This window comes from Parasteatoda tepidariorum, chromosome 3, assembly GCF_043381705.1.
Source record: "Parasteatoda tepidariorum isolate YZ-2023 chromosome 3, CAS_Ptep_4.0, whole genome shotgun sequence".
Lineage (NCBI taxonomy): Eukaryota > Metazoa > Arthropoda > Arachnida > Araneae > Theridiidae > Parasteatoda > Parasteatoda tepidariorum.
The window spans coordinates 28526857-28549656 of record NC_092206.1 but is presented as its reverse complement, the minus strand read 5'-3'; the positions used below and the strand labels follow the sequence as shown (position 1 = coordinate 28549656).

The following is a 22800-nucleotide window of genomic DNA, read 5'->3' as shown; positions in this document are numbered from 1 at the left end:
NCGAAATAAATAATCAAACTCTGGTCCTGTTACGGTTACAAATTAATTAATTATTTAAAAAATTAATTCTTAAGTTCGTATTATTTGAATTGAAAAATCTCCAGTTTGTTTCTTTAAAAAAAAACCCATCAAAATAACTTCAATCAATGAAAAATCTTCATTTTTCCATACTTTAAAAATGTACTAAATTTTAACCGCAATAGGATTTGTTAAAATCGTACAGAGTTTGTTGACGTCTGTTGTTCATAAATCCAATCCGGAAGTTCGCGGCTCAAGTCTTTCTTTTTTTAAAAATTATTTTCATAGCTGTTATTATTTCTCTTTCCCATCTGTTTATTCCTCTCTGGGACACATCTTATAGTCGGTAGTGTCACTTCGTACTTAACTCTTCGAGGAAATGCGGACATGATCGAATATTTTCGATCTAATCAAACTGCATTAGTTTCCGAATTTTGTTTTTCTAATATTTACTGGAGATGGAAACAACGAAGATGATACTTTTCGCTATATTTTTATATTCCAGCTTATGCCAGATTGGATCATGTTATACTACAGAAGATATGGAACTTTTTGATTTAGTTGAAAACACACCTCAAAATTTTTATGATCTGATGGGGGTACATGAGGTAGGTTCATAAAAATTGGAACATCTTTAAGAAAATACACGCATTTTAAATTTTTAATATAAGCCTCGAAATTTGAATATACAGCACGTGTATTTATTTAATGAATCTATATAAATTTGAAATAAGTATAAATTTGAATAAAGTATTATAAATTAAGATACTAAAATGAGAACAGAATGAACAAGTGCAACGAAACTAAATCACTCAACTGCCTTTTCCTTATTGATTCTTTTAAAAAGTATTTAGCCGTTCCTTTTCTTACAACATCATTTGACATCAATTTTGTATCAGTTAATAAATATGTGAGATCAATTATATGTATAATTTATTAACATATTGTATTAGTCTTATGGTGCAATTATTTTTATAATCAACAAACTAATAAAGATTAAAAGATTTGTAGAATTTAATTGGTTATTTAATATCTATTTAGTGAAATTTGTTGCTTAGCATTGCTTATATAATTATTTTTCATTAAATATAATTTTAATTTGAAAACTCTTAAGTTTATATATTTTTTAATCTATTATTATGATAACTTTTCTGTGGTGTTTGTTATTTATACTTAAAGTGATATCCAGTAAAGAATGTAACAGTGAATTTATTTATGTATAAATCAAAGGATTGAAAGCAAGAAACAGTATTTGTATTATACCATTAATCTAAAACACCATAATTTAGATTGATTCCTAATCCTTCAACTCTTTATCTCAAACATAATTTGAGGTAATGGTCTGCCCTAGTTGCCAGCATGTTTGATAGCAAGTTAGCCATATTCAATAGTAGCCACCTTTTTGTGTGTATAAGTTGCTCTGTATAGAAGTTATTTTTTTTATTTATTATTTATATAAATAGTTTGAATATTAATATAACCAAATAAAAAAAAATTAAATTTTCATAAAATGTTCCATTTCTGAGTATTTCACTTATTTCTTTAAGTAAACAGAAATATATAATTTTTAGATGTTATAGCTTTCCTGTAAAAGTATCTATAAAAATTATAAATAATATTTTTTTAAAAAGACATATTCTGTTTGTTACAATCAAAAGCATAAATGGAGATGATTTGCTTATCTAAGTTTATTCTTTACTTTTTGGTTTATGTGTAGAGTTTTTTCTGTTATCAGTGTAAATTAATTTGTATTGTCTTAGATTTTATTCCCATTTTTTAATATTTTCAAAATGCATTTTTTGTGTTACCAAAATAATTCGAACAATAAATATGCAGAATTTGTTATATTTTATTTTATTTAATACTGCATTATGTTAATCTAATTTCAGTCCTCTTTGTAAGCTAAAGAAAAAAACAAGGACATTTTATGTTACAGTATTCATGTACCAGACTTCTTTTAAAAAGGACAAACAACAAACTAAAAGTATAATTTTCCCTACTTAAATACAATAAAGACAAATTTTATTGCAAAAAAGTAATAAAATTTACTATTTTCAATTCCAGAGTTACTTTATTCTGAAAAAAAAAAAAAGATATAATAATTTCTCCAGTAAAATTCATGAAGTACCTACTATTGTTAGATAGAGTACTGAAAATTCATAAGAAATGAGATCAATATTTGAAAATTTTTATATTCATTAAAATAAAATCAGCATCAATTAGTTAATATTCCTTCATATTAATATTTATCTGAAATTTGTAATTGAGTTTATGACTTTTTTAATCAAATATTTTAAAGTGGGATTTCAATAATTTAGAAATGAAAATGTAGTGAATATAGGTCTTAGCATTTGTGTTCAAAAGTAATTTTCTGGATGAACTATTGATTAAAATATAGAGATATTAAATCAAAAATCCATATCTTTCGATTATTCAAACCAATTATTTTAAAAACTGCAGAGTTCTGCCTAAGAATAAAAAAGGACAGTACACTGCCTCCCCAGAAAGGGCACATAAGTTTTGAAAAGGCACTGATACAACACCATAAAAATTTATCAAAATGAGTAATATTATTTAATTATGAATTTTATTTTCAATAATTTTTAAATTAACTGCTTATGCTATTTGATGTGTGTATTTTAAAAATGATTATCTCTCATTATCAGAATACGAGAAATATTTGTGGTTTATAAAAATAAATAAAGGCATGCTATAAAGTAATCTCTGGGCATAATTTAAAAAAAAAAAAAATTTGAACAAAAAAAAATTATTAATTGATAAACAACTTTAAAGATTTTTTTTTAATGTAAAACTGAAAATTATGAGAAAAAGAACATTCAAAGTTGCATATTTTTTTGGTAAAAAAGGTATTTATTTAAAAAAATAATTTTAAAAATTAAAACTCTTAAAAAGTCAGCAAATTAAGAATAATCCTAACAAAGTAAATATATTTGAAATAGTAATCAGAATTAAACCTATAAACACAGATAATTTTACCAGTGTAATTATTATTTAAGCAGTGAATTTATTTAAAAATGGAATATGAATAAAAAGGCAGTGTTTTTAAGGGATGGGCGGCTTATTTTTACAAAAAGGACAGAGAAGGCGCATTTATAAGGATCAAAGGGCAGGCAGGGCAGACCGCCCTTCTAAAAACGCTTCAGGAGATCATTGTGTCAGAACAAAGTAATTTTAACTAAAGTAATTCTGAAATTAAATATAGCACTTTTTGTTATTCTCTTGTGATAAACTTTATCTTTATTATACTTAAGTACACAAATTATACCTTTTTATAGTTTAGTTGAAAATAGTCAAGTATATGCAGAAATGTCTTGATTTTTTTTGAAAAATGTTCTGAGTTTTTCTTTTGCTAACTAAAAGGCCTCATATGTTATTATTTTGTCATTTATTAATGCATTTAAATTAGAATTTTTTATTTTATTTATTGCCCTTTTTTTCTACTTATAAGCTCAAATTTCCCCTGAGTTATTTGTTCTAGTGAAAAAATAATGTAAAAAAAATATTTAAGAATGATTTTCAAAATCGTGACAAAATGTATTTCAATAATGTATATAATCAGAAATTAAAATAAATGTTATATACAATTCATTTGAAATCATCAAGCCATAAGACCTGATAATATGATAATAACTTATGTTTTATTGTAGGTATATTTATTCTGCTATATATGATACCGGACAAAATATGACAAAAGTTCTTAGAATATTAGTTTTTAAAATGATATTGTACTTCAAAGTTAATAAGAAATTTATAAAAATGTTTCAAGTTCTTGTTTACAATATTGCCTAAATTTTTATTTTTTTTAAGATGATTACAGAAATTGTAAAAACAGGAATTCTTCTTTTATTTTATTGGAAACAAGAATTTTTCTTTTATTTTTCATGTTAAAAATCAATAAAATGTATATTTTTTAAAGATAGTAGAAACCATGGAAAAAAACAGGTTTTTCTTAGGGTGGTAAAAATCATTGTTAAATCTGGTAAAAATTTCACATGTTAAATACTGTGCCAGCCCTGGAAGTAGGTCAAATATTAGTTAACTTGTACAATGGTAATTGACTGTTAATTTATTAATTGAAGGATATAAAGAAAGTTTACATCTCATAAATCTAAAAGTTTATTCAATCTAAAGTTACTGTTTTGAAAAAAAATGGTTTTAATTTTTTATTTTCATTAAAATTTTAAAATCTTGTATAAAATGATTATTTATTGAATTAATTAATTGTATTAATGAAATGTTTGGGTTGCCGCATTAAAATTGAGCTTTGTAATTTAATTTAGCTGTAAAATATTTAAATGTTATTTTTTCCGATAACTAAGTTAAAGGAATTATTCTTTTTAAAAATATTTGTATGGCATAAAAGCAAAGTATTCCCACAACAGCCCATTATAGACCAGGGGTTATGGAGGTTTAGGCTTCACAATTTCGTAACCAATGCCATGATTGTGGCAATGTGGTCAGCATTGCGCACAGGCAGACTTTACTTCCTAGGCAGGCTTCTACACATCAATATAAAGCTTGGTGGGCTTCAAGCCACCTCTGGGGATTGAACTTCAGTTCTTCACAATGTTCTTTTAATTCAGCCTTGTTATGCTCAATATTCATATAAACATATTTTCTCCATAATTAAATTGATATTAAAAAGTTAAATATTTTTTCTTATATTCTCTATAAGTAAAACATTTTCACTACAGCCTGTTGTTGGCCAGACAGCTCATGTAGGTTAAGGCTCCACATTCCGCTGGTCAGACCACAGTGCCAATATAAAATATCCTCAGTGGTAGACGGATCATGAGTTAAAGCCCCCTTGTTGTCATGCTAATCATGGGAGGTTTCCATGGTTTTCCTCTCCTTGTAATTTGAACCGGGAGTTCCCTTGTCTTCTGGATGGGATTCAAAATTACAAGTTGAAAGTCGTAAACTCAGAATTGGGTTTGGCTGTTCAACACTGGTCATAAAATATAAAATGACAGTTCAGTGTCCTAAAAACTGAGCCATCACATCTCATTTATATGGTATATATTATTTTAATATTCTAAATTCAAAAAATTAAGTTTTACATTATGTTTACTGATGGATTGATAATGATATTTTTTATCATATAAAAGTGATAATTGCTACCAAAGATTGGATAATGATGTTTTTTCTTCTTTGGTAGGAAAAGTATGTTTTAATGAGGGAGCTTTAGCAAATAAAACTACCAATCTGTGTAAACATAACCAAGAAAAATAACTTAAATTACATTTCAATTTGTTGACTCAACTGTTTTCACTTTGTTTATTGGATCATTTAGAAAGAATTTTCAGCTTTTGTTATTTTTTGATCAGAAGATAAACTGTAATTGCAAGTAAAAAGTAGACATTTTTATCTTTGGCTCATTAGCTTTATATTTTAATTTTTAATAATTTATTTTGTACTATATTTTGTTTTATTCTTTACTAGCATCTTTTGTTTTAAATGCAATTTTATGAAAGCCTAGCTTTTACAATGTTTAAATCATTACTGTTAAATTTAAATTGTCCAAGAATGTCTAAAAATCATACTTATTATATATTTTTTAAAATTTTTATTATCATTGAAAAGTTAAAAAAAGTTATGAATACTTTTTATTGACTTTTCTTATTGTTCGTTGTATAAATAATCTTAAATGCTTTTAAGGTTTTTAATAACAGTATTAGTTCAGTAAGTAACAGTATTATGTTTGATATGAAATTGAGGAAAGCAAACAAATATTTTAAATAAATAAATAAATAACGTTAGTTGCCACACTTTCTTTTTGTCTAATATGATCTAATTTAAAAGTATCTAATTTTTTCTTGTTTTTTATTCCCTTTTTTTGCAAGCCTTGGAAAATTTTTTATATTTTACAATTTAATTGATCTATTTTATGTATTTTTGTTTTATTTATGTTTGATTTTTATTTTAAATAGAAAGCTTCAGCAAGTGACATTCGGAAGGCATATAGAAAATTATCAACCCTTTATCACCCTGATAAAAATAAAGATTCAAATGCCGAGGAAAGATTTAGATCGGTAATGTTTTATTTTTATTATAATGTTTTATTATATTATACTCTCTCTCTGTGTATATATATGCATTTATGTATAGTACTCACTCTCTCTGTGTGTATATATATGCATTTATGTATAGTACACACTCTCTCCATTACATAAATTTAAAATATATCAGAAATATGATTTTTTAGCACCCTGTTGAAATATCATTTCACAATTAAAAAAATTAATAAAATTTTTGATTTATATTTTAGTTTTATAATAAAATAAACTATTCAATGAAAAACATGCCTAATAGTTATTTATTTTCTACTTTTTTACCTTATTATTGAAATTTTGTTATTTCCGACTAAAATTATGTAGTATAAAGCAGTAGGTAAATAAATTTAAATTTTAATAAATTTCTTAAAAGACGATCTTAATAAAATTTTTTGTTTCAAACTTGTTAAAAGAAATTTTAAATTGTATTACTTTTTTTTCTTCCAGATTTTTTGATTAAGTTAAATGGGAATAATCAGGCCACTATATTTTTATAGTAAATTTTAAAATTATTTTTGCTATGTTAAAAGAAATTCTATCTCCATGTTGTTTCATGTTTAAAAGTTCATAACTACTGTTGCCTAAAATTGTAATTTGTTTTGCTATTTTTACTATTTTTATTTATTTATATTGTAATGTGTATTACAAATTTTGCGTGGTACCTCTTGAGAAAATGGTTCTGGTACTGTAATGTTTCCAACTTTTATTTGGTTGTATATATGTCATTAATTTAAAACATTTTTATGCTTTTTTATTATTCCTCGCAATGAATGAACTAGTTTTTGGAAATTGCAACATGTGTGCATATTGAATTTGATCAAAAAATTTAAATGAAGGTTTTTTTATATATTTTCTTATCTGATAGGTCTGATTTTAACTGTGTAAATTTATTACACTCATTTTAGTATAAATAAAAATGTCAACTAACTTTTCGATTACAGTGTTACAATTTAAAAATATATTTAAAAAATATACTAAATGAAAGCTGACGTAATTTATACACCTGTTATAAAATGATATTCCATTTTATACTTTATATACATACAAAGTATGCAAAATGCTGACCAAGTCATCAGTAAATTTTATGGAAAAAAATAAAAAACCTTTCTGCAGATTTACACTAAACTTTAACTATGTTTGCTGCCTAAGTACTAAGTATTTTCAAAAGTTGAAGAAAAAAATGGAGTTAATGAAGGTTTTAGGTGTCTGCAGACTTCGATAAAATGACTACCTTTCTGTGAATACAAAATCGTAATTAAAAAACTTTCTGCACGCATTGAATAACTCTTGAGACTAGTTTCTACCTTATTGTCGCTGCCTCATTTTGGTGAAATTTGTTTGAAAAGCACATATTTTTTTAGAAATGTTTAATTTTTATAGAACTCTATGTTGGTCCATGCCACAGGTATGAATTTTGTAAAAAAACTGAAAATAGAAATCAAAAATGTTTTAAACAAAAACACTTTTTAAGTAATTGAAAAAATACCTTATATTTGAGCAAGAAAAAAGTATGTAGGAAGCATTTATCCATAGATTGTTATCAGCGTTTTAATAAAAATATCGATGCGAGTACTTTATTTATTTATTAAAATTGTGTGTATGTGAATCTCAATGTGTGATTGTAAATTAACATTAATACAAATCTCAATGTTTGACTTTAAATTAGCATTAATTTGAATCTCTATGTTTGACTTTAAATTAGCATTAATTCAAATCTCTATGATTTCTATGTTCTCTATGGTGTCTATATTTTCAGTTAATTTTAGTGTAAAATGCTCTTGTTTTTAGATGGCTGCTGTGGCTGAAGTTCTACGGAATGAAGAAAGGAGAAAAATGTAAGCATATTATATGAAAATAAATTATTTTTTCCTTGTTTTTTTGCAGAGTTTACTTTTTTCTGAGTAATTTATTTTCATTTACCTTAAAATTTTTTAAATATGTAAATTGAAGATAAATTAATTTAGTTAAGTGTGCGTCAAAAATTTAAATTTGTTTCTTATAAATACTACACTTTATACAAAATTTTGGTACTAAAAATTGTTTCATCAATTTAAAAGGGGAAATTTTCACTTCAATCTTGGTTTTTAAATTAATTTTATCAGAATTTTGAATTTGGGCATACAATCCAAACACTTATAACTAACAATGATGAATTTGAGATTGATTTAAATGATTTATTTAATTATTTTATTTAAAATTAATGTACATTGTATTAATTTTAAAGCTATAAACTTTGCTATAGATAAAAAGTATAGGTTTTAAATGAAACTGTCTCGAGCTGTAATTACGTTGCATTTGCATCCCTCTGAGTCTAATCTTAAAAAAGATGAAAGAAGAGTTTTTAAATCAAATTTTAAACTTTTAAATACCACATGTCTTTCTTAACAATAATTTTTATTTTTCATTGTTTATTTGATAACAAAATTCTAGTTCTACTTTAACTTTTTGGTTGGATGAGAGAAAACTAACATTCATATTCAACAGAAACTGATATTTATATTCATGTGACTTTTGTTTATTGTTTACTTTAAATTTTATTTATGTGTTACAAAGTGAACGAGTTTTTGTATTTTTCCTTTTCAACAAGGTATGACCTTATACTTAAAACCGGATTGCCAGATTGGAGAGCTCCTATTTATTATTATCGACGTGTTAGAAATATGGGTCTTCTTGAAATGTGCATTTTTCTTGTATGCCTCTGTACTTTCGGACAGTATCTTTTTGCATGGTCATCCTACCTAGAGAAGAAATATGAAATAGTAAGTAATAAATATATACTTTTATTATTTTTAAATTCATTTTTTATGTATCCTCCTTGCAGGATTAAATTAAACAGCTGTAGTTTTTATTAATAATTTTAATTATAAAATAATATGAATCATTTTGTTAATTTATAATAAAATGAATTCATAGATTTCAATATTTGTGAACAGCCCCAGCGTTGTTCACAAATATTGTAATCTTAGATTTTGACATAATATTTTAGCCAACTATATAAAATTTGCACTTATGTAGTGACCTAAGAATATGCAACAAAATAAGAGTTGTGTGCACTAGAGTATTTCTGAATCTTCTTGGTTGTAATCAAACTCTCACTAGTAGATTTGATAAATTTATCTAAAATATGCCAATTTAAATTTAATTTAACTAAAATATGCCAATTTGAATTTAAATCTATCTAAACTATGCCAATTTAAGCTGAATTTATCAAGTCTGTTAGTGAGAATTTGATTTTAACCAAACTCTCAACAACTTGATAAATTTATCTAAAATATGCCAATTTAAGCTAAATTTATCTAGTCTGCAAATGAGAGTCCGGTATGCGAGTCTGGTAACGAGAGTCTTATCTAAGTCTGAATGGCTTCAACTTTTCACTCAATCTGTAATTTGCTTTTAGATGAATTATTTAAATTATCTTTTGAAGTAAGCAATAAAATTCAACACAACAAACTCTTTTTTTTGCACTTTGGCTTCAATGTGATTGAATGGTTGGATTTTTGATTAATAATTAAAATGAAAATAAAAGGAGGAGGATGAAAGTTAGTTAAAAAAAGAGAAAAAATATATAATCTGTAGATTTTTAAAGAATTATTTAAAATTTTCCTTGAAATTATCATCTTATTTAAAATTTTAATAATAAAGGCTGAGAGTTTTACTAATAACCATTTAAAAACTAATCCATTATTAAGCAACCTCTATAAAAACTTAAAGAAATAAATTGGCTCAATGTACAATATAATTTGTATGCGGTTTGCTGAAATAAAGTTGAAGATACTTTAATAATTTGAAAGTGCTTTCAATGTTTGCATTCAAAATAAAATTTATGTATTTTACTATTGGAAGGAAGAGCTAAAAGTGGTAATAACATTTAACATACATAATATTTTGTGACACTATGTAAATTTTTTAGAAAGTTGGAAACACAAATCAAGCAAAAAAAGAATTTTTAAAGATATGGATTTTAGCAAAAACAGCTTATCATCAGGGGACACACTGTCTGCTAACACACAGGAACCTTTCTGTTTACAGTGGTAATACCAAAAACTGACTGTGACCCGAGCCCCCTAATGGATAAACTAAATAAGAAAAAGCAATTAAAAATTCAAAAATTCAAATGTAGATACAATGAAAAATTAATGATACACAAACACAAGTCAAAAGTACACAGAGAAAAAACTAATAATGAAAAACCCACTTATAAGAAAAATAAATAAAGATAAAGTTACCGTTGGAAAAACCAGGTCAAAATAAATAAAAATTGTCAAATCTTTAAAAAAATTGCATTGCAAAACTTGGCAATACATTGTAAAACTTGAAAGAACTATGTCTAAGCATGAAATCTTTTTGGTCTTGTTTTTGAATTCTAGATTTTAATTGCCCTTTTCTTCAAAATAATAAAATAAAAAAAAATTTAATTAAGTATTTGTATTTTCAAATTTTTTAAAAATTTTTTTGTGTTTTTAAATTGACTAATTTTTTTAAAAATTGGCCTATTTGTATATTTTTTGCCATTGCTATATTTCTAAAGAAGTTTCTACATTTTCTCAGCATTTATTGATTTAATTGAAATGTCTGCAAAATTTTGTTATAATTAAAGTTAGTTAAAAAATCATTTTAGAGTTTTTTTTTTATTAAATTCAGCTTATTGTTTGTCTTTATAACTGAAATTATTTCATTTATAAAATGNCCCGAGGATCGAACCAGGGACCTGTGGCACAACAGCGCGAAGCGCTACCGCTCAGCCACTGGGCGTAAATGATAATGTTATTGCTACCATTTTGCAATACAATGAAACCTACAGGAAAGACTCTCTCTCTGTAGCGACCTCCTCTATTTATGAACACTTTTAGGAGGCATGGGATTTTTTTTCCGTAAAAGTTGTGGTTAAAGAAAACTTTTAGGTTCATCAAAACCTCTCCCAGCGATCAGGAAAACCTCTTCCAATGAACTTTTCCAAATGTGGAAAAGTTCAAATGAGGAAACGCAAAAGAAAGAAAAAAAAATATATCAAAAGGAAAAATATTAACAAAACAAATGAGTAGATTCAAATATATTAAAAATATTGGTGAATGCATGGCTCTAATTTAGAGAGCTACGATATCTCACCCATTGTGGTGGTCCTGAAAGAGTGGATACCACCTCTGGAGAACGCACTAGGTCTGCTCATCGGCAAGACCCCGATTGTGCAGCTCATTGGAAATGAAAAAAAAAAAAAAAATTTAGAGAGCTCTTTTGACAATCTGTGAAAGAAATTGTCAACCTCATGTTGAAGTCAGAGTGCACTGAAGACAATGCTATCAATGATCTATTTTTAGAGTTGAAAGTTAAAATTAGAAAAAAAAAAACTATTTTAGAAAAAACTAAGCATCTCAAACAAACAAACCTTTTCACTAAGTGGATAAGCATAAGCTAACTAATGTTTCCGAAAGCTGAAATTAAAGCTAACTGATTTTTATGATATAAAATCAAATGCAAATTTAAACAAAAAATATAATTGTTTGTTTATTTAAAGTAGTTCTATTTTCCATAATTGTTAATTTTTTTTGCACACAATTATATCATTAGGGGTAATTTTTATTGAACACGCTAAATTTTATTCATCAATCTGGTTTTCATGATGCCAAAACAAGCGGTATTTCCGCACCAAGAAAATGATACTGAGAAAAATTAAAATCACTTGCTAAAAATCATGTACCCTTGATAACATTTTGAAGTCAATGGAGGTAACCTCCAAGAATGACCAACCTCAATTTACGACCATTTTACTGTGAATCAGAGAGTGGTCATCCCCGAGAGGTTTCACTGTATTTCTGTTTTTACTTCAATAAAACTTTATTTTGTTATTCAAATTTTTTTTTACTTAGTTACTCATTCAAGGATAATTAGTTATTTATTTATTTATTATTAGTCATTAAATAATCCAAACTTTCAACTTATAATTCTATTACAATTAAATTGTAACTATATTGTCATAAAAGTGCTTAGACTTAAAGCATAAATTAACTAATTTTTATTAAACCTACAGAATTAAAGTGAAATAAATAGATTTAATTGTTTATTTAATTGTATTATAAAAACTGGAAACATAAATTTTAACCTGAAATTGTTTATTATTGCATTACTTTTTAGTTTTTTGACTAATTTGCTACTCTTTATTTGTTAGCTTCTATTATAGGAACAGAACATTTTTTCTTTCAGTTACTTTATTTCCCTTTCCTTAAAAATCTGGATGCAGCTCTTGAAGCTTTCTGATTCCTTACTATGAAATTGTTTGATATTATTCGTGTTGAATTTCCTAAAATATAAAAATAAAAACAGTTTAGTAAAATATAATGTCGTGTAAATCAGTTAATACTAATATAATTTTTTAGATTTCTGAACATTTTGTTTACAATTAAAGTTCATTGCATTTTGTTCATAGGAAGAAGTTGTTCTATCAAAAATCAGAAGAAAAGCAAAACATCAAAGAAAAGGAAAGAATGCCAAAATTGAAGAAGAAGCTCTTGTATCTGAAGTTATGTCTGATCTTCACAAACCTAGGTTTGAAAAAAACTAACTTAATAGTCATAATTTACATATCAGCCCTCATTTTTGTGTAAGAAATAAATAAAAGGATAATGAATGATATAAATGATATAAATGATTAAATTACTTTTTTTTTCATGAAATATTAAGTTTGGAGTACAGCAAAAAATAGTAATTTTTGTAAAATACTTTTTTTTTATTCTTATAAAAATGCAAAGAGATTTGCGAAAGGATTTAAAACTAAAAACTAATAAGCCTTCATTTTTATGTAGTAAAAGAGAGAGTAAAGTTGTTTAAATGAAAGATATGAATGGTTTACTTACTTTTTTTTTTTTTTTTTTTTTTNTTTTTTTTTTTTTTTTTTTTAAATGAAATATAACCATAAACTTTTGTGTCTTGTAAAAAATCTTAATTTTTAAAAAAAATTTTTTGTCTAATTTTTGTTAGTTCTCAAAAATATAAAGGGACTCACAAAAGTTTGTCTAGTGAAAAAAAATCCTAGTTACAGTTAGTTTTTGTAAAATATCTTTGCTAGTTCGTATGAAAATGTAAAGAGACAACAGTTTAAAAGTTTAATTAAAAAGATAGGTTGTGGAAATATTTTCTGATGCATAATATTTTTATTTTATTTGTTATGTTGGTTATGGTTTAATTAAAGCTAAAAATTGTTTCAAGTAAATTCAAACAAAATAAATCAATATATGTACTCAATCAATATCAGTACCGAATGTATTTAACGTCATAGTTCAATGTATTGTAAATTCAATGTAGTTCAATGAATATATTGAACATTTATCTACTGAATGTATTGAGTTGTATTAATCTGGATGTAGGTATCCTTTATTGTAAAGAAAAGATAATTTTAATTTAAAATTAAATATTAGTTCTAAAAGTTGTTTTTAAAATTGTTTTTAACTTTGGGCCATTAATAAGGCATCTTTAGTTTTTTAATAAACGTTATTTTTAAGGTTAAATTACATTTTGAGGAATTTTTCTGAAGTTAATTAATTGTTTAATAATAAGTTTTATAAATATTGTTTTAGTTCAGTTACATAGCTAAAGTTTTAATATTTTTTCAATAATTTTGTTTGCTAAATAAAGACACATACCACACCTGGCATTACCAAATCCGTTTAGTCCGCAAATCAGTTTATAGGTTTTTTTTCTTCTCCCCCCTTTCTTCTAAGATTCAGAGCTGCCATTAAGTTTTAGAATAGCTTAAAATGGTTACATTTTCAATTTAATCTTTCCAAACATATTAATATTTATTGTTTTAGAGAAAACAAAGTTTTTTAGAGTTTAAACAATTTCATTGAATTAGTTTTATAGTTTTTCCATATTTAGCTGCAAGCTTGATTTACTTTTATTCTTAATTAATTGGTCGCTATGTTATTTATATGTTTTTTAAGTTTTGTGATTGTGCATTTGCTATCTAACTTAAGTGTTTTATAATAATGTTTATGACATGTTTCTGAAAATATTTGATCCAACATTTATTGCAATATTTCAGGTGCCAAGATTTATTTCCTGTGCTTTTGTTTTATTTCATTATCAATTTAATAAAATCCTCACCATCATATGTTGCTTCATGTAAAGAATTTCTGAAATCTCGCAAGGTAGAAGAGGAAGAAGAAGAGGAAGGTGAACCAATTCCTAGTAAGATACTTAGATAACTTTATAATGTAAAATAAAAATAGAATGTTTTGCTGTTTATTATTGAAGTGATTAAGTATTTCTTCGGACACTAGTATTTTCTTATTCCTCAGCCTAACTGTAGGTAATTGCAAACAGTGCTTTTATGAAAGAATTCAGAGTTTAGAAGGAACTGAAAGAAGTCTTCTTTATTTTAAAAATTATTTTTCCTTCATTTGAAAAATTTTAATTCAATTCTATTTTTAATTTTATTAAGATTATTAACAGACTTAAGATTTATAAACAAGGATTTATAAACAAATGAACTCGTTTTTAATGTGTTTTTTTACTTTGCATTAGATTTATTTTAACCCTCATAAACATATATCTTTCTGAGGATTAATGATCTTTTTTTATAGAGCCTACAGAATTTACATTGAACATATTGCTAAGATAAATTATTAAAATTTTATTCACTATCTAAAGCATTGTGATATTTTTTGAAGTCTATGGCAGACCGTGGTGTATAGTCCAGTTTTAAAAGAAAATGGTCCTCAGACTGGAATCAGATTGTAAGAAAGCATAAGTTTGTAAGAATTAAACTTAAAGGTATTATACTAGTATCTATTTCTGCCAAATAATACCTTTGTTAGAGTGTGTTAGTTTTTCTAAAATGATACTCGAGTCATTAAGCATTTTAAATTTTTTTATTATTTATTAACAATAAAAAGTAAAATTTTGCGATTATAAACTCGACAGAATTTACTTTGATAAATCAGAAGTAATTTGAAAAAGAGGTCTTTATTTTAAAAGCTTTGATTATTAACAGAGATTCAAAACTAAGGCTGTTTACAATTGACTTAAGTATAGAAATCTTTGTGTGAAAACAAAACTAATTGATTATTTTATAATTAATAAGAAGAGTCAGTTTAACTCAAAATTTTATATTTTTTGCAGTTTAAGCGCCGCATAAGAAAGCTGTTTCTTTTTATCTTAGGATTCTGTAATTGATATGTTTTGTTTTAACATGATGCTTATTTTTAAATTTGATAAATTTTAATCACTGCATTTAGATCAACGTGTGAAAGTACGCAAATCTGTTAAACCTAAGATTCCAGACTTTGCTGATATTCCTTCTTATGAAATAACTTCTAATGGCTCTACACCTACAACATTAAATGGAAATGTTGTTGAAGAAAAGAAAGTTAGTATCTTTTCAAGTCTTCAGTTTGCTTGTGTTTAACAATATTTAGTGAATTTTATGATTTCTTGTTAAGTAGAACCAGTGTTGTTATTTTGGGTACTGTTCCATTTTGGGGTAGGGCATTAAAACATTATTTGGGAACCTGAAATCTGAAATTACCCCTGAAATTTTGAACCCAACTCAGAATACAAGGGAACTACTATATAAAGCATTGGAGCAAATTAGCCTTTGTAGAGGACTTTATGATACAACTAACCTGCATTTGCGTTACATAGAGAGGAAAAATATGGAAATCTTCCACGGTTAGCCCAACAATAAGAAAATCCTAACTCGTGAGCAGTCTACCTTTCAAACACCAGAGGGAGAAAGAAAAAGAGTAGGACCTAAAACAAGATTGGTAGATAGAGAAATGATTAAAGGACTTAGGAGTTAATAGATGGAGAAATATAGTATCCAATACATCTAGATGGGGTAAACTGACTGAGACTGCCTTGGCCGGTAACTAGCTGTAGTGCTTAAGAAGAGGAAGAGAAAAAACATGAAAATTTCCGACGGTTAGCCTAATGACAAGGGGACTCTAATCCATGATCAGTCTACCACTTAGGATATTTTACATCAGCACTATGGTTAGTGCGAGCCAGGAGCAGAATTCATATCAACCAGCCTTCGCTGGGATTCAAACCTGGGTTCACCTTGTAAGGCGAACGCTCTATCACCAGGTGCTGAAGGTGCTAGTTCAAGGTGCTGAAGTTTCAAGAAATCATCTATCACATTTATGTATAAAAATTCTTGTATATTTTATTCAAAAATATTCGAACTATAATTTATACTTGGCATCTCTTTCATTTGTAAGAATAATAAATTTGATTAGATATAAGAGTAAACTTATACACAATTATTCGTTTAAATTATGCTGCATATAATTTATTTAGAATTTCACGTTCTGAAAATATCAATGATTTAAATTTATAAAGACATTAATTTTTTGAAATGCGTCATTAGTTAATTTACTCTTGAAATTTTCAGGATTTTTGAGTTGGGCTCACAATCACCCCCTGTTTATGTGACAATATAATATATTTATATTTTTCTATCTGTTTTTGAAACTGTTTTTGATATATTTATTTGAAAAAGTATATTAATTTTAGATTCAGAAATGGAATTATGAAACATTGACAGAACATCAGATGGGAGAATTTAAGAAAGCTTTGAAAAAATTTCCTAATGGCACCCTGCAGAGGTGGGAGAAAGTTGCAGCTTTTCTAGGTTGCACTGTTAATGAGGTAAATTAATTACCAAAAAGTTCTTTTAAAATAGTTAATTGCTTGTTATTGTACAAATATTGTTGAAAGAAATTTTCAGATACTACTTGAAGTTTACTATGTTTCTAACTTCTAAGTTGTATTATTTTTATATTATAAGTTTGTATTATTGTCTTTATTCATATCTTAAACAATTCAAGTTTTTATTTATATACTATTCATCGTTTTAATTAAAACTATTTCTATTAGGAATATTTGTTGCCCTATTAAAATTTTTTTAATGATTTTTATGTGTTTTGTTATAATGTCTTTTAGGTTGTCTCAATGGTTAAGTTATATAAGAACCAACAATTTACAAATGGAGTTCCAGCATCATTGCAAGGTATGCATAATATATGTATAATATCAATCAGTGTTGTATTTTCTTATTCAAAAATAATGGTTTAATTTTTTAGCTTTTATTATTTAATTATAATTAAATAAGTTTTTGACCCCCCCCCCAAAAAAAAATGAAATAAAAATCTTAATGATAAAAAATAGTTTAATTTCCTTGTACAATATGGCTAACTAAATTATTTAGCATTAAATAAAAGGTAAGCCTTAAGTTTTGTGTTTTGCCTTATAATGGAAAATTTGACTACCTATGACTGTTGTTTGTATGACTTATATACTTTTGTTGTAGCAGTGTCACACAGCATAAAAAATGTTTAAAAAATGTTTGCTACTTCTTTTAGTACTTCAGAAAAGAGAAATGATGCTGTACTAAATAAAGAAAGAGTCACAGTACTTTTAAAATGTATTTCTGCTGAATTATTTCTTTCTTTAAAATATTTTTTTTTATGACTGATAATATAATTTTAGAAGATAGGGCAAAAAAGTTTGATTGGAGAAACTGAGAACAGTTGCTTATTTTTATTTTATAAAAATGTAATAATACTGCTCATTAAATGCAGTCTATTTTAGTTACTCTATGGAAGAATTTATATAGTTGATTTGCTTTGAAAAATTTAAATAGTTTTCTGTAGAGCCGGTATGAAATTTTTTGAAAATAAATAGTAATATTTTTAATAAATAGTAATATTTTCTACAGTCAATTAATAAATTGAATATTTTATTTTAAAACAATTAAATATTTTTTAAAATTGAATATTTTTTTTAAAAATTTAAAATTTTATTTTAAAGCATTGTTTATTTTTTTCTTGAATTCCAAGAGGAAGTTAATGTTTAGTTGGACATTTTGTTCATTTCAATAATCTTTAATTGTAATTTGTAAATACCATAAAATATTTATTCCTTATAATATTTTTAATTATTTTATTTGTACCGGGTACTGCACTTTATAATTATCAAGGAAAAAGAAAGTAACAAGAATGCTGCTTTTAAATGTTGTATTTACTCTGGATTTTTTTCTTGCTGTATTTTTTTTACTATTTTTGTTACTTGCTGTCTTTTTTTCTTCTTTAATTAGTTCATTATCTAGTAAATTGTTTTTACAAAGTTACTTAACATTATTATGAGAGCAATGTCACATTGCTAGGAAGCCTTCTGATTTTTAATTTTTAATATAATATTAATTAAAAAAAAATGAATTCATGAATCCTATTTTTATTTATTTTTTTTTTTTTGCAGAAAAATTAATTATCTTTATGGCAAATTTCTATTATGAATCATAAAAAATTTGTTTTTGAAAAAATATATGCTTATGAAAGTAATATTTTTTCTATATTGGTTTTGTAGAAATAAAATTTTATTATTTAAAATTATTTCTGTGTAGGAGTGACTGGAACTGAGAAAGAGAACTTTGGTTCTGAAATGTACGAAGAAAAAGATTCCACACGCAAAGAAAGTGAGAATCTAGCAAAAGAACGAATGCCAAACGCACAGAATGGTCACAAAGTAAATGGACATGCTAGCGATCAACAGAAAAGTAATGCAGCTTTGGAGTCTGATAAATTCTGGAAGCAAGAAGAACAAAGGTCTCTAGAAATAGCTCTACAAAAGTTTCCTAAAGACACTCCTTCTCGTTGGGACAAGATTTCCGACTTTGTTTCTACTAAAACCAAGGTATGTGGTATTTGATTCTGATGGATTTATTTTCAGTTTTTGTTTTGATAAATTATGATTACATTAGGATTTCTTTAAAGCCTTTTTATCAAGGACAAAAAAAGTCTGTAGTTTAAGTACCTTATACTTGAAACAAAGCTTTAATTTGAAAGTATATATACTGTCTTACTGAAAAGAACAATATGTATTTAAAAGCTTATAATCAAAAAAATTATCTAGCTTTTTAAAAATTTCTTACTTGATTAAATTTTTTGCCTAGATGAAAAACATTAAATTTAGCGAATAATTTTCAGTTTTTGTACATTTTTAACAACAACCCAAACAGTGCAGCATTGGTGTAATTTTTCAAACATGAAAAAATAAAATCACAAACACTTTTCATTATCACTAAACTATGGCTTTTTAGCAATTCCAATTTTTTGTAATTAGTTCAAAGGGCATTGGTTAAAAATGGACAAAACTTAACCAAACAGTGATGAATAACTTTCACTCACAAAATTTCTAGAAATAGCAAAGCTATTAAGAATTATTTCATAAGATGATAAAAATTAAAATAGGCAGTCTTATTGTCATATGTTATGATATAAGTTTTCATCTAGATGGAAAGAATTAAAATTAGTGAATAATTCTCAGTTTTTTTGTATATATTTTTTATGAGCTAAAACAGTACAGCTTAGGTGTAATTTTTCAAAAATGAAAAAATCAAGATACAAACTTTTTTCATTATCACTAAGCTATGGCTTTTTATAATTTCTTACTTTAATTAGCTCAAAAGGCACTAGGTAAAAAGGGACAAAACTCGACTCAACAGTGATGAATAACAGTTACAAATTTACTAAAGTTCAAGTAATAGCATATTATTTGCTAGAAGGAGTTATTTCCTAAGATGACACAAATTAAAAAGGACAGTCCTAGTCTCATATATCATCTTATAGATATTTCACTTAATACTCTTAAATTTTCACTATGGAGATTTTTCTGAAAATATTTGACCTATATATTCGGTTTATATAAAAGCACTTGAATAACTGGTTTACTTACATGGTGTTCATGATAGACACAGAGCTGATAAAGGGTCCATTTTACTTATCTGGTATTAAATTAATACAATTAAACCTTGATCTATTGTTTCTCACGAGATCCTTTATTGCGAACGATGGGAAAAAGATGAAAACATGTCAACATAGAATGTGAAGTAATGAGTTAAAAATCTATGAAAATTATTTATAAAACATTATCCAATTAATGGAAAAATATTTACCATGCTAAAAAAAGATAAATAAACACATATTTTTATTTAAATTATTTGAAAAGTTTGGTTTGGCAAACGTTAAATTTTCATCATTTGTGACCGATTTTTGTTCATTTTCTGTAAGTTTGTATAAATGCAGAAAGCTCATTATTGTTTCAAAGGGTTTGTGGTTGAATGTTGGTTACTGGTTGTGGTTTGTTTTAGCCATCATCATCACTTTTCAGTTTCTGCCATCATTTTTTGAACCAACAACATCACAAGTTCCAACATTTTCATCAACTGATGCATAAACCAATGCAATGTTTGAAGTGTTTTTTCCAAACTGTAACAAATCCTTAGCCTTCTAAACAAATCATTATTTTTTTCCCTCTAAACAAAATGTATTTAATTGTTTTAAATGTCAGTACAATTTTTGAACAATAGACAGGGGAATTTGATAGTTATAAAAATGAGTAAAACGGATATCATGAAATTATAAGAACAGCATTTGTGACTGGACTATTGAAACAAAATGATACAAACGGGAAAACAAATGATGTGGGAATAATGGTTTGAGGTTCGACTGTATCGCAGTTTTAATTATCACCCATGATTTGTTTTTCAATTTTTGCATGTTTTAAATTTTTAATTGTTGAATTGTTGATTTGTGCTGTTAAAAAGGCATTTTAGGTAGTTAAAGAAACCAACGAAAGAATTTTTTTTCTAACAGAAAATATTTTTTAAAATTGAAAATTAGTATTCATCGATAAAAATCATTTTCCTTTCCATGTAATGAATAATTTGTTCTGTATTCTGCATTATATTGTATACTGGATTATGGAGGTTTATAAAATCTTGGTCAATGATGCAATTTTTTTAATACAGTAGAGCGCCGATTATCCTAACCCTTATTATCCGAACGTCCAATTATCCGAACGTCCAATTATCCGAACTATGTCCGAATTCTTCTTTTCTTTCTTTTTCCCCCTTTTTTTTGAAGTTTAGAATATTTTTTAACTTATCGGCAATTTTTCTACATTTAGAAGAATAAATAATATCCACTACACTTGAAGACCATATTTAATTTACAACCTTTTTTAGCAGTTTTCTTATAGTAGCCATACATACATGTATTGTTATACAGTTAAGCCTACATAACCCTTTAGCCCTCTTCAACTAAAAATTATCTTCCAAGAATAAGCTTCATTTTGACAGTCTACAATAGTTGGGATGCAGAAGGAGTTTATGAATAGATAAGTGCTGAAGTTCTGCAATTGGGGAATGGGTAATTGTCAATTATGGTTAATGATTAGTGATTATAGTGCTTGGAATCTTAAATCTTGGAATAAAATTCTTAACAGAAAAACAAACCAAACTGAAGTTTCTGAACCAGTAGATCTTCCGAATGAAAAGATGCCAGGTTATACAGCAGAAGAAATAGATGACTGGTGTCGAGACACTGAAAACGACCCAGGATTTAAAATTTTAAATGATGATGAAACTGTTGCTGAAATTTTGAAAGAAAATCGGAAATCCGCAGACGAAGAGGAAGAAGTAGGTGATCAAGTTCAAGATAGTGGACCTTCTCATATAGAAGCATGCAATTCATTAGATATTGCAATGAATTGGCTAGAACGTCAAAATAATGTTGATCCCGTTCAGTTGATTTATTTAAAAAGAATAATAAGGGATATATCTGCTCAAAAAAGAGCATCTTCTTTGAAACAAAACAAAAAGTCTTTGAAACAGAAGTCTTTGCTGGATCTCTTTTGTAATGGAAAATAAAGGAAAATGTAGTGAAATCAGTAATTGACAAAAAAATTATAAGCTGAAATATGACAAAAATAATTCAAAATGAAAAAAAAGTTTTAAAAAAATAATTAAATAGAAAATATTTAAAAATTGAAAAGAAAAAAAACTTTTAAACACTCCAGAGCTATTTTAGATAGTATTGTCAGTTCTAAGCCCAGAAAAAGTGTGAATGGAAGTTAGTGCATAAATAATAATCATCTAAACTAAATTTTAAGCAACTTTCCAACTATCCGAACTTTTCATTATCCGAACAACGTTCGGTCCCGAGCAGTTCGGATAATCAGCGCTCTACTGTATATGAAAAATTTCTAACTCTCCCATATCTTCAGATTTATAATTTATATATAATTGTTATTTTCTTTAAATTACATTTTGAAGTTTGATTTTGTATACATTTAATTTATTATTTTAGGAGGAGTGTGTTGAGCGATTTAAAATTTTAGCGCAACAAGTTAGAATGAAGAAAACCAAAGGACTTTGATGTTCGCTTTTACCCCTAGCTATTATTTGAATCAAAAGGTTAATTATGTATATATGACTATTTATTGACTATTTTTATTGTAAAGAAAATCTTCCATTTGTATTATATAACAATTAAAATCTATGCAATAAATGACCTCTTGCTTTTAATGCCATTGACTGAAATTCCTTTTAAATATTTAGTAAGTTGAAGCTTGTTCTTTCTACTATAGTGCTGCTTTGAGGAGAGCTCTTCCAAACTAAAAGTTTGGGACTGTCTACTGCTATAGTAACAAGCAAGAGCGCATTTCTAATGGGGTTCAAAGGAAGAATGATGGCGTTGATTGGTTTACTCACACCGATCTTTGCCAAGATTAAGACAAAACTATTCACCCCACACCCCTATTCAAAGTGACTTTCCCATATAACCATAGTACCCGTCACTCCGCGAAACTGATGTCTGGTGAAGTTCTCCTGAAAGCTGCACTATATATTTAGTGCTATTCATCCTGTTTATTT

General features: G+C 26.2%; 1 protein-coding gene across 1 annotated transcript; it reads left to right on the top strand.

The window, feature by feature from the left end:
- Position 1: 1 nt before the first annotated feature.
- Positions 2-22452, top strand: LOC107450861 (dnaJ homolog subfamily C member 1). Its single transcript, XM_016066777.3, has 11 exons — positions 2-626; positions 5970-6071; positions 7881-7927; positions 8680-8851; positions 12514-12632; positions 14128-14273; positions 15323-15453; positions 16602-16736; positions 17031-17097; positions 18490-18779; positions 22235-22452. Exons 1-11 carry the CDS (start codon positions 477-479, stop codon positions 22301-22303), a joined length of 1428 nt encoding a protein of 475 aa, XP_015922263.2. The 5' UTR covers positions 2-476; the 3' UTR covers positions 22304-22452.
- Positions 22453-22800: the final 348 nt, after the last annotated feature.